The sequence below is a fragment of the Somniosus microcephalus genome, chromosome 1, assembly GCF_052327205.1.
Source record: "Somniosus microcephalus isolate GS21.2 chromosome 1, FLI_Smic_1.0, whole genome shotgun sequence".
In the NCBI taxonomy this organism is placed as follows: domain Eukaryota; kingdom Metazoa; phylum Chordata; class Chondrichthyes; order Squaliformes; family Somniosidae; genus Somniosus; species Somniosus microcephalus.
In genome coordinates, this window is record NC_140987.1 from 167367853 (window position 1) to 167381146 (window position 13294).

The 13294-nt window shown below is 48.6% G+C and overlaps 1 protein-coding gene across 7 annotated transcripts in view; it reads right to left on the reverse strand.

Moving 5' to 3' along the window:
- The window catches only part of ythdc2 (YTH domain containing 2), a 121586-nt gene that overhangs the window by 39814 nt on the left and 68478 nt on the right, over positions 1–13294 (reverse strand). For all 7 annotated transcript variants that reach the window (XM_085987102.1, XM_085987093.1, XM_085987088.1 and 4 more), the window contains exon 22: positions 12866–12992. In XM_085987102.1, coding sequence (XP_085843228.1) covers positions 12866–12992 — 127 coding nt within the window. The remainder of the gene's footprint in view (positions 1–12865; positions 12993–13294) is intronic.

Below are 13294 nucleotides of genomic sequence, written 5' to 3' on the forward strand. Positions count from 1 at the left end.
CAAAAAGGTGATGCTGGTAAATAGGATTTAAGCTCTGGCATGCTACTACTTGATTCCCAGTCACAAATGTGCAAATAACAGCTATGATTAAGAACATAAGAAATAGGAGCAGCAGTAGGCCATTCAGCCCTTCGAGCCTGCTCCGCCATTCAATATCATGGCTGATCTTCTACCTCAACTCCACTTTCCCGCACTATCCCCATATCCCTTGATTCCCTTAGGTTTCCTATCGGTCTCTGTCTTGAATATACTCAACGACTGAGCATCCACAGCTCCCTGGGGGTAGAGAATTCCAAAGATTCACCACCCTCTAAGTGAAGAAATTTCTCCACATCTCAGTCCTAAATGGCCAACCCCTCATTCTAAGACAGTGACCCCTAATTCTAGACTTCCCAGCCAGGAGAAACATACTCCCAGCATCTACCCTGTCAAGCCCTTTAAGAATTTTATATGTTTCAATGAGATCACCTCATTCTTCTAAACTCTAGGGAATATAGGCCTAGTCTACTCAATCTCTGCTCATTGGACAATCCCCTTCATCCCAAGAATCAGTCTAGTGAATCTTTGTTGCACTCCTCTAAAGCAAGTATATCCTTCCTTAGGTAAGGAGACCAAAACTGTACACAGTACTCCAGGTGTGGTCTCACCAAGGCCCTATATAATTCTAAATAACAACAGAAAATGCTGGAAAAACTCAGCAGGTCAGGCAACATCCGTGGACAGAAATTTGAGTTGACGTTTCGGGTCGAACCCTTCTTCAAAACTGGAAAGAAAAGATAGATCGGAGGCAGGGCTGCGATCGGACAAAAGAATAAAATAAACAAAAGAAGTAAAAAAGAGACAATAAAAGGTATTAGAAGCTAGACGAGATGGTAATAGGCTGAGATTGGGTGTAAAGTGTACTGGCAGGGCAAGAGATAGCTGCCAGGTGTGAGAGAGAAACAAAAAGGGGGGGGGGGGGGGGGGAAAGGAGTGGAAAAATTACAAGAAAAAATGAAATAGGGGCCGAGGTTATGATCTGAAATAGTTGAACTCGATATTGAGTACGGAAGGCTGCAGAGTGCCTAATCGGAAGATGAGGTGCTGTTCCTCGAGTTTACGTTGAGCTTCCGTGGAACAATACAAGAGGCCAAGGACGGTGAGGTCCGAGTGGGAATGGAGCGTTGAATTAAAATGACAGGCGACCGGAAGCTCGGGGTCACCCTTACGGATTGAACGGAGGTGTTCCGCAAAGCGGTCACCCACTCTGCGTTTGGTCTCCCCAATGTAGAGGAGACCGCATCGTGAGCAGCGAATACAGTATACTAGATTGCGAGAAGTACAAGTAAATCGCTGTTTCACCGGGAAGGGGTGTTTGGGGCCCTGGACAGTGGGAAGGGGGGAGGTATAGGGGCAGGTGTTACATCTCCTCCGCTTGCACAGGAAGGTGCCAGGCGAAGGGCTGTTTGGGGTGATAGAGGAGTGGACTAGGATGTCGGAGGGAGCGGTCCCTGCGGAATGCTGAAAGGGGAGGGGAGGGGAAGATACGTTTGGTGGTGGAATCACTTTGGAGGTAGCGGAAATGCCGGAGGATGATCCGTTGAATGTGGAGGCTAGTGGGGTGAAAGGTGAGGACAAGGGGAACCCTATCGTGGTTCCGGGAGGGAGGGGCAGGGGTGAGGGCAGAAGTGCGGGAGATAGAACTGACACAAACAGCCCTTCGCCTGGCAGCTTCCCGTGCAAGCGGAGATGTAACACCTGCCCCTATACCTCCCCCCTTCCCACTGTCCAGGGCCCCAAACACCCCTTCCAGATGAAACAGCGATTTACTTGTACTTCTCGCAATCTAGTATACTGTATTCGCTGCTCACGATGCGGTCTCCTCTACATTGGGGAGACCAAACGCAGATTGGGTGACCGCTTTGCAGAACACCTCCGTTCAGTCCGTAAGGGTGACCCCGAGCTTCCGGTCGCCTGTCATTTTAATTCAACGCTCCATTCCCACTCGGACCTCACCGTCCTTGGCCTCTTGTATTGTTCCACGGAAGCTCAACGTAAACTCGAGGAACAGCACCTCATCTTCCGATTAGGCACTCTGCAGCCTTCCGGACTCAATATCGAGTTCAACAATTTCAGATCATAACCTCGGCCCCTATTTCATTTTTACTTGTAATTTTTCAACTCTTTCCCCCCCCCCCCCCCTTTCCTTTTGTTTCTCTCTCACACCTGGCAGCTATCTCTTGCCCTGCCAGTACACTTTACACCCAATCTCAGCCTATTACCATCTCGTCTAGCTTCGAATACCTTTTATTGTCTCTTTTTTACTTCTTTTGTTTCTTTTATTCTTTGGTCCGATCGCAGCCCTGCCTCCGATCTATCTTTTCTTTCCAGTTTTGAAGAAGGGTTCGACCCGAAACGTCAACTCAAATTTCTGTCCACGGATGTTGCCTGACCTGCTGAGTTTTTCCAGCATTTTCTGTTGTTATTTCCTATATAATTCTAGTAAGACTTCTTTACTCTTATATACTCCAATCCCTTTGTAATAAATGCAAACATACCATTTGCTTTCCGAATTGTTTGTTGTACCTGCATGTTAACTTTCTGTGATTCGTGTATAAGGACCAATGTTCCCTTGCGCTCTGGAGCTCCCGCGCAGCTGGTTTATCGGCTTTTAAATGGAAAAACTGCGCATGCGTGGAATCTTGAATGGGCCGCGCAGCCCGTTAAAGAGGCCGTGCAGCCCAAAAAATAATTAGAGGGAACATCGACAAGGACACCCAGGTTCCTCTGAACACCAACATTTCCTAGTGTCTCACCATTTAAAAAACATTCTGCTTTTCTATTTTTCCTACCAAAGTGGATAACCTCATATTTCTCCACATTATATTCCATCTGCCATGTTCTTGCCCACTCACTTAACCTGGCTATATCCCTTTGCAGACTCTGTGTCCTCCTCACAGCTTACTTTCCCACCTAACTTTGTATCGTCTGCAAACTTGGATGTATTACACTCGGTCCCCTCATCTAAGTCATTGATATAGTGTAAATAGCTGAGATCCAAGCACTGATCCTTGCGGTACCCCACTAGTTACAGCCTGCCAATCTGAAAATGACCTGTTTATTCCTACTCTGTTTTCTGTCCGTTAACCAATCCTCAATCCATATTAATATATTATCCACAATCTCACGGGCCCTAATTTTGTGTAATTGAGATACAAGAGTTTTAAATGTACACGGGCACGTTCATGCAAACGTGATTTGCCTGCTATACGCGACGACTGGTATAGTGGGAAAATAGTTCTGGGAACTGAATCATGAAGACAGACAGACTTGCATTTCTATAGCGCCTTTCACGACCCCAGGACATCCCAAAGCGCTTTACAGCCAATGAAGTACATTTGAAGTGTAGTCACTGTTATAATGTAGGAACATAGTTATAATGTAGGAACATAGTATAAGAACATAAGAAATAGAAGCAGGAGTAGGCCATACAGCCCCTCGAGCCTGATCCACCATTCAAGATGATCTTCAACCTCAACTCCACTTTCCCACCTGATCCCAATATCTCTTCATTCCCTTAAGAGTCCAAAAATCTATCGATCTCAGCCTTGAATATACTCAACAACTGTGCATGCACAGCCCTCTGGGATAGTAAATTCCAAAGATTCACCACCCTCTGAGTGAAGAAATTTCTACTCATCTCAGTCCTAAATGGTTGACCCCTTATCCCGAGACTATGCCCCCTTTCCCTGGCACTTCTGTAGGTCTCATACTTCTTCCTATATCCCTCACTCTGCACATTTGTGAATTATTCTGTATTTACAGAGAATCAGGTAATCATTGAATAAGTAAATCTCCTACGGTGTTGCTCACTGAGCCAGAGAATAACAATGAAAAGAAAAAAAGATTCGCATTTATATAACGCCTTTTACGACCACCAGACGTCCAAAAAGTACTTCATTGGTTGTAAAGTGCTTTGGAAGTGTAGTCACTGTTGTAATGTAGGAAACATGGCAGCAATTTGCGCACAGCAAGCTCCCACAATCAGCAATATGATAATGACCAGATAATCTACTTTTAGTGATTTAGATTGAGGGATAAATATTGACCAGGACATCGGGGATAACTCCCCTGCTCGTCTTCAAGAGTGCCATGGGATCTTTTACTTCCACCTGAGAGCAGACAAGGCCTCGGTTTAACGTCTCACCCGAAAGGCGGCACTTCCGACAGTGCAGCACTCCCTCAGCACTGCACTGGAGTGTCCACCTAGATTTTTGTGCTCAAGTCTCTGGAGTGGGACTTGAACTCACAACCTTCTGACTCAAAGGCGAGAGTGCTACCCGCTGAGCCACAGCTGACACTGTGGGCTGGATTTTGCCAGCGCTCAGAGGGCAGGTTTGGAGGCGTTCCGCTGTCAAAATAGTGAAGATTGACAGTGGGTAGGAAACTCGCCGTCAACCCGTCTCTACGCGAGTCTCCCAGGTGTCGGGTCAGTCTGCGCAGAACTAACCCGACACCAAGCAGCAGAGGAGACAATTTAGATCATTAAATGGCTTGTTAACAGCCAATATAATGCTATTTTGAGGCTACCATGCAATTTTACGTACTCCCCATGGGTTACCCGCTGCTCAGGGAACATGCCAGCTCACCTTGTCGTGAGTTGAGTCTGCTTTGATGTATCTGATAAGCTGGCAGCTGCAGAAGTGGTATTGTCAAGGGAAGATCATGTCTGACCAATTTGATTGAATTTGTCAAGGGGGTGACTAGGTGTGTGGATGAGGGTAGTGCAGTGGATGTGGTTTACATGGATTTCAGTAAGGCTTATGATAAAGTCCCGCATAGGAGACTGGTCAGGAAGGTAAGAGCCCATGGGATCCAGGGTGCCTTGGCACATTGGATCCAAAACTGGCTTCGTGGCAGAAGGCAGAGGGTGATGGTGGAAGGTTGTTTTTATGACTGGAAGCCTGTGTCCAGTGGGGTACCACAGGGATCGGTGCTGGGTCCCTTGCTGTTTGTGGTCTACATTAATGATTTGGATGTGAATGTAAAAGGTATGATCAGTAAGTTCGCAGATGACATGAAAATTGGTGGGGTGGTAAATAGCAAGGTGGGAAGCCTCAGGCTACAGGATGATATAGATGGGCTGGTCAGATGGGCGGAACAGTGGCAAATGGAATTTAACCCTGAAAAGTGTGAGGTGATGCATTTTGGACGGACTAACAAGGAAAGGGAATACACAATGAATGGTAAGACCCTAGGAAAGACAGAGGATCAGAGGGACCTTGGTGTGCATGTACATAGATCCCTGAAGGCAGCAGAACAGGTGGATAAGGTGGTTAAAAAGGCATATGGGATACTTGCCTTCATTAGCCGAGGCATAGAATATAAGAGCAGGGAGGTTATGATGGAGCTGTACAAAACGCTGGTAAGGCCACAGCTGGAGTAGTGTGTGCAGTCCTGGTCGTCACACTATAAGAAGGATGTGATTGCTTTGGAGAGGGTGCAGAGGAGATTTACCAGGATGTTACCTGGGCTGGAGCGCTTCAGCTATGAAGAAAGACTGGACAGGCTGGGGTTGTTTTCCTTGGAGCAGAGAAGGCTGAGGGGGGCCTGATTGAGGAATACAAAATTGTGAGGGGCATGGATAGGGTGGATAGAAAGGAGCTTTTCCCCTTAGTAGAGGGGTCAATAACAAGGGGGCATAGATTCAAGGTAAGGGGCAGGAGGTTTAGAGGGGATTTGATGAAAAACTTTTTCACCCAGAGGGTGGTTGGAATCTGGAACTCACTGCCTGAAAGGGTGGTAGAGGCAGGAACCCTCACAACATTCAAGAAGCATTTGGATGAGCACTTGAAATGCCATAGCATACAAGGCTACGGACCAAATGCTGGAAAATGGGATTAGATTATGATGGCCGGCGCGGATGCGATGGGCCGAAGGACCTCTTTCTGTGCTGTATAACTCTATGTTCAGTTTCAGAGCTCAGAAACTGTTGGTTACTGCATTTGTAAGACCAGAGAGAGATTTCTTTAGCTTGCAAGTGTTTAGAACCAACTGTATAATCAGTGCCACCTCACTGGAACAGCCTCTCTCACCATTGACAGATTGCTTCTGTCATCTCACCTGCAGCTGCCATCTATTGCAGCAACATCAGTGCCCTTGGAAAAAACACACCTTGGTCCTCTGAATCCTTCCACAATCAGCCCCAATACCAACATTACCAGGCACACCAACATCATCACCAACCTTCTCCGTCATCACCTGATGCTACACAGGGCATCAGCCCCTGATAACATTGCTGCCCGGTAGGCCAGCGATGACATCACCATGGCCAGATTTACTTCACTTGACGTTGTAAAACCTGGCTGCCACATGACACGCCAGGTTGACACCACCCCACACCAGCACCGTAAAGCATCCCTTTAATGTCCAAGCCATTCCATGCACACACATCACTATAGCGGGGGGTGGGGGGAGGAGTTATGTCTCAACATTCACTGGAACTCAGTAAGACACTTCTCAAGGTGCGCACAGATCTGTCCAATAAGGTGAAGTGTTGAAAAAAGAGATTTCACTGTATGACAACACATCACCAGAAACTTCACATGAACATTGGCTAAACCTCTCAAGTGCCTACCCTTGTGTGTTGTTAGCTGGTATGCTTGCAGTAGGACGAGGACGTGATAATGTAGATAGCGGGAGATGAGTGGAGGTGCAAGGTAAGTTGGTGTGAGTATAGATGTGCAGGAGTAGGGCAGGGAAGGCAGAGTGATGGGGATGTGATGAGTGGCACAGCAGGGTGAGGTTGAGTGTGGCATTGCAGTAACGTTCCGTGATCTACTGAGACCATTGAAAGGTTTGTGCCACTGCAGCTTGGTCCTCCTGACGACATCCCTGCTTGTGTCCTGCTGTGCAATGTGCAACCAGACTGCGTTGATCTCCTGGGGAGGTCTCTTCCGCCCATGGGAAGGGAAGAGAATCTCCCTGCCTGCTGTGACTCCCTTCACAAGCATATGGAGGGAGTCATGCGTGAGCCTGGGTGCAGACGTGCACCTCTGTGTAGTGCTGGTCAGTGTTTGCAGCACCTCAATGCTGCAGAACACCGACAGCACAACTGTCAAAATGAATGTGGTCCTGGTCCCTTTAAGGAAACCGGCTGATGACGCGTCATCAAATGATGTCATCAGACCCGCTTCCTGTTAATTGGCCAGGAACCCCGCAGGGCAGGCTTGCCAATCTACGGAAAATCCTTGAGAACAGCTATAGACAGGAGCGGGACCGGGACTGGAACCCGCCATCCCGTCTCCGCAGGGAAAATCCAGCCCTATAAGTGTGTTGTCAACTATGATGGAAAAAATGTGATGGGAAATAAGTCTGACACTTACAAGAGGTGCATGCTATATGGAAGTCTTTTAATATATTACAGATAAAAAGTGTTCATTTATTTTTAGCATGTGTAGGATAATTAAACCTAAAAATGTTTTCCAAACTTAATATTCATCATAGTTTCAGTCACAGCATATTGAACATAATTTGTATAAAATATTTTGTATATCTATCACATAATAAAAATTAGAGAAAGTCATACTTGTGTGTTAGTTTTTCTGCTGGTTTGAATGCAAGGATGAAGTTGAATACATGACGATCAGATGAATGTACATTGGGAAGTTTGGCTCGAGTGGCGCGGAGGATTGACACATTTTAGGTGGAAAAGGGAGAGAAAAGTGAAGCTGCAAAGAGGTTGGTAGTAGCGAATGAGTGGTAAAGTTGAGAACAAGTAGTGAAAGGTTTGAGAAGCAACGAAAGGAAGAAAAGTTAGCGGTTTCCAGAGAATTTGGTGGCAGTGAGAGATGAGCACAGGAGAGATTGATGGGATATGAAGTGGGAGCGAGACTCCCTTCCCTGGAAGTCCCAAACTGGTTTCTTCCAGTGTCAGTTCAGGTCCGGACACTGGATTCAACCTGTGTGGTAAACCACTGTTATTGTATCCTACTGTTATCGTTATTGCATATTGTTACCTCTGGTTGGCGCTGTGTACCAATGCATGCCTCAGCTGGCTCCGCCCACATGACCAGGTATAAAGGTGGGTGTTTCGGCAACCCACTTCCTTCTTGGAACCAGTTGGCCACGAGAGGCATGCTCTGTTCTTTAGTTAATAAAAACCTCTTCATTACTTTCCTAATTCATCGCCTTTTATGGAGTAATTGATAAGCGTATCAATTTTATTAACTAAAAGTAAAATGTCGACACCTGAACAGCAACAACAGCAGGCGTTTCTGCGAGCCCTCAGACCAGCATGCCTGGACCTCGACCCTCAAGCAGCGGGTTCATCGACCAATTTCGAACACTGGCTGAGCTGCTTTGCATCCTTCCTAGAAGCCTCCGCCGTGACATCGGAGGAGAACAAACTAAAAGTTTTGACCACCCAGGTGAGCCCTCAAGTATATACACTCATCCGGGACACTACTACGTACACGGCGGCCCTCGAACTACTAAAAGGGCAATACACGCGCCCAGTGAACACGATTTACGCCAGACACCTCTTGGGATCCCGCAGGCAGCAACCGGGGGAAATCGGTAGAGGCATTTTTACGGGCGTTACAGACACTCTGCAGGGACTGCGACTGTAAGGAGGTAACGGCTGCGGGGCACGCGGAGGGACTTACTTGTGATGCCTTCGTTAGGGGCCTCCAGTCCGACTACTCCCGGCAGAGACTGCTCGAAAGCAAGGAGCTCGACCTGAAGACGGCCGTAGCCCTTGCGCTCTCGTTAGATGCGGCCCACCGAAACCTCGAAGCATACTCACGTAACGGCGCCGCGCCATGGCCATCGCGACCTTGGGACATGGGACCACCGCCCCTGGTACCAACTGCTGCAGCGATGTCCCGAAATCAACCGGGACCGCCGCCCCCGGTACCAACTGCAGCGATGCCCCGTAACCAGGCCCAAAAATGCTATTTCTGTGGCCAGTTAAAACACCCTAGAGCACGCTGCCCGGCTAAGACCGCTACCTGCTCGGGCTGCGGGAAGAAAGGCCATTACGCCAATGCCTGCAGGGGGAAACCCGCGAACGCCAGCAGCGCCACGTGCGAACCGTGGGGGCAGCCATCTTATCTGCCATTTTGTGCACCCCCGGCCGCGTGGGGACCTGAATCATGGCCGCCGCCATTTTGTCTGCCGCACTCAACTGCCATTTTGTCTCCGGACTCGACCACCGTCTCGTCGGACGACCATATCGACTCACTAAGCCATACACTGGCCTCCGTTACGCTGGATCAAGCCCTGCCTCATCATCTGTCCAGGTCCATGATGGACATCACGGTAAACGGCCGCGCCACCACTTGCCTATTTGACAGCGGGAGCACAGAGAGTTTTATTCACCCTGACACGGTACGTAGCCACTCCCTCACGGTCCTGCCAACGCGCCATCGGATTTCTATGGCGTCTAAGTCTCATTCAATGGACGTCGGCGGCTACTGTGTGGTGACCCTTTCGGTTAGGGGCACAGAATATAAAAATTTTAAACTTCTTGTCCTGCCCCGTCTTTGCGCTGCCGTGCTGCTAGGGTTGGATTTTCAGTGCCACCTTAAAAGTGTCACATTAGCATACGGTGGACCCCTCCCCCCACTCACAGTCTGCAACCAACACCTTTTAAATCGCCCGCCGCACACCACTTGCAGCCTTTCCACACTCAAAGTCCCCCCCCCTCCCTTGTTCGCTAACCTCACCCGCGACTGTAAACCCATCGCTACCAAGAGCAGGCGGTACAGCGCCGGGGACAGAGCTTTTATTAGCTCTGAGGTGGAGCGGCTCCTGAAGGAGGGCATTATCGAAGGGAGCACCAGCCCCTGGTGAGCCCAGGTTGTAGTCGTTAAAACCACCGATAAACGCCGCCTGGTCATTGACTACAGCCAAACCATAAACCGGTACACTCAGCTGGACGCATACCCCCTTCCTCGCATATCTGATATGGTCAATCAGATTGCGCAATAGAGAGTATTCTCCACCATTGACCTTAAGTCAGCATACCACCAATTCCCCATCCGCCATGAGGACCGCCAGTATACTGCCTTCGAGGCGAACGGCCGCCTCTACCACTTCCTTAGGGTTCCCTTCGGCGTCACCAACGGGGTTTCGGTCTTCCAAAGGGAGATGGACCGGATGGTTGACCAGAACGCGCTGCAGGCCACCTTTCCCTACCTGGATAAAGTCACCATCTGCGGCCACGACCAGCAGGACCATGACGTTAATCTAGAAAAATTCCTCCATACGGCCCAGCGGCTGAACCTAACGTACAATAAGGAGAAATGTATGTTTCGCACCAAACGCCTTGCCATTCTCGGCTGCGTAGTGGAGAACGGAGTCATCGGGCCCGACCCCGACAGAATGCGCCCCCTTATGGAGCTCCCCCTCCCCCACTGCCAAAAAGCACTGAAGAGATGCCTGGGGTTTTTCCTCTTACTATGCTCAGTGGGTGCCCCACTATGCGGACAAAGCCAGGCCCCTCATCAAATCCACCTCCTTCCCCCTGACACCAGAGGCGTGTGCAGCCTTCACTCTTATCAAGAGCGATATTGCGAAGGCCACAATGCACGCAGTGGATGAGTCCATCCCCTTCCAAGTGGAGAGCGATGCATCCGACTTCGCCCTAGCTGCGACCCTTAACCAGGCGGGGAGACCCGTGGCCTTTTTCTCAAGGACCCTCCAGGGCCCCGAGATTCGACACTCCTCTGTCGAAAAGGAGGCCCAGGCTATTGTGGAAGCGGTGCGTCACTGGAGGCATTACCTGGCCGGAAAACGGTTTACCCTTCTCACTGACCAGCGTTCAGTTGCTTTTATGTTCAATAATAAGCAGAGGGGCAAAATCAAGAACGACAAGATCTTGAGGTGGAGAATTGAACTCTCCACCTACAATTACGATATCTTGTACCGGCCCGGGAAACTCAATGAGCCCCCAGATGCCCTATCACGTGGTACATGCGCCAACGCGCAGGTTAATAGACTGCAGTCCCTCCACAATGACCTCTGCCACCCGGGGGTCACCAGGTTCTTCCATTTCATCAAATCCCGTAACCTGCCCTACTCCATCGAGGAGGTCAGGACCATGACCAGGAACTGCCAAATCTGTGCCGAGTGCAAACCGCATTTTTATAATAGGCCAGACAGAGCAAGCCTGATCAAGGCCACTCGCCCCTTCGAGCACCTGAGCGTCGATTTTAAAGGGCCCCTCCCCTCCTCTGACCGCAACGTGTACTTCCTCAACATAATTGATGAGTACTCCCGTTTCCCGTTCGCCATCCCTTGCCCAGTACCACGGTCATCAAATGTCTGAATGACCTCTTCGCCCTGTTCGGGTTCCCTAGCTATATACATAGCGACAGGGGCTCATCTTTCATGAGCAACGAACTTCGTCAGTACCTGCTCGCGAGAGGTATTGCTACGAGCAGGACCACCAGCTACAACCCCCAGGGGAATGGCCAGGTGGAAAGAGAGAACGCGACGGTTTGGAAGGCCGTCCTCTTAGCCTTAAAATCTAAGGGCCTTCCGACCTCTCGCTGGCAGGAGGTCCTCCCTGCGGCGCTCCACTCCATCCGGTCACTGCTTTGTACTGCCACTAATGCCACCCCTCATGAGCAAATGTTCGTTTTCCCCAGGAAGTCCACATCGGGAACCTCGCTACCGACATGGCTGACTTCTCCTGGGCCCGTCCTACTGCGGAGGCACGTGAGGACCCATAAAACGGACCCCCTGGTCGAGAGGGTGAACCTCCTACACGCCAACCCCCAGTATGCCTACGTGGCGTACCCAGACGGGCGGGAGGACACGGTCTCCATACGAGACCTCGCACCCTCGGGTGCCCCTGAATTACCACCGTTATCCCCCACCACTTCTCCCAACCCAACCCCTGTAGACGGCATGCCGGAGCCCCAGGACCCTTCGTTGACCACCCAGACACCAGATTCGACGTTGGATACTGCACCACCGCCGCCGCCACCACGACGATCAGGACGTCATACAAGGCCTCCTGATAGACTTACCTACACGAACTTGTAGTACACTTCACCCCGCCGGACTAAATTTTAAACAAGGGGTGAATGTGGTAAACCACTGTTATTGTATCCTACTGTTATCGTTATTGCATATTGTTACCTCTGGTTGGCGCTGTGTACCAATGCATGCCTCAGCTGGCTCCGCCCACATGACCAGGTATAAAGGTGGGTGTTTCGGCAACCCACTTCCTTCTTGGAACCAGTTGGCCACGAGAGGCATGCTCTGTTCTTTAGTTAATAAAAACCTCTTCATTACTTTCCTAATTCATCGCCTTTTATGGAGTAATTGATAAGCGTATCAACCTGCATTTACACTGCAACTGCAGTGTCAAGGCAAAAATAAACTACTTTGCAGCAACACTACAGTTGCAGTTCATTTGCATTTTTAAACATGCTTGAAAAATCAAACATTACTTTGGGTTTCAGATTTTAAAGAACACCAGTGTAGCTTGAAGTACAGATACTTACAGAATGTAAACATACCTCTATTTTCAATAAAATCTCTAAAACATGAATGCGCAGTTTATACATCAGACTGTATAGTGCCCCGATATCTGCATGTGTACTACTTTAAAACCAATTTAATTCTTGTCAGTTAATTTTATTAGCAAGTGGTTTCTTTGTGAGCAGAGGGACATATCTTAGAAATGAAAGTAGAGTAAGCCAACATCACTAACAAGAATTGGCACAAAGGTCATCCCCCAACAAGCAACAAGCCATGATGTTTCAATGGTGACCGATAGTTGTGGTTCGCTTTTCAAAGTAGTTCGGCTGGCTACGGACATCCAGTTATTAAATTTCAGCCTGCATTACATTCACCTCTAACCTGTGCTTACCTGAAGCTCTGAGCTGTCCCAACAATTGTGTTCTCATGCCTATAATGATTTCCATTGTAGCTTGAGAAAGGAAATTCTTTTCACAGAATGCTCTCTCCCAACCATCACTGCGAGCCTTTTGCCAAGCCTGAAAGAAAACAAAATATTTCAAAGTAAAACGAGTATCTAAAATCACAGATAAAATAATCAAACTATCACATTGTTAAATTTAAATATGTTATTTCCCAATTCAGCAGCAACTTTTGATCGACTTCCCGAATATCACCCAATATTGCTGTGGCATCCAAGATCTGGGTCTTACAGAACTCCAGTGCCATTAATTTTCATCTGGAAAATGAAAATTTCATTACTGAACTCAACACAACCAAAAACAAAAACTATCCATTCTCGTTATCATATTTAGTACAGTGCTTAGTATAGAAATGTTCC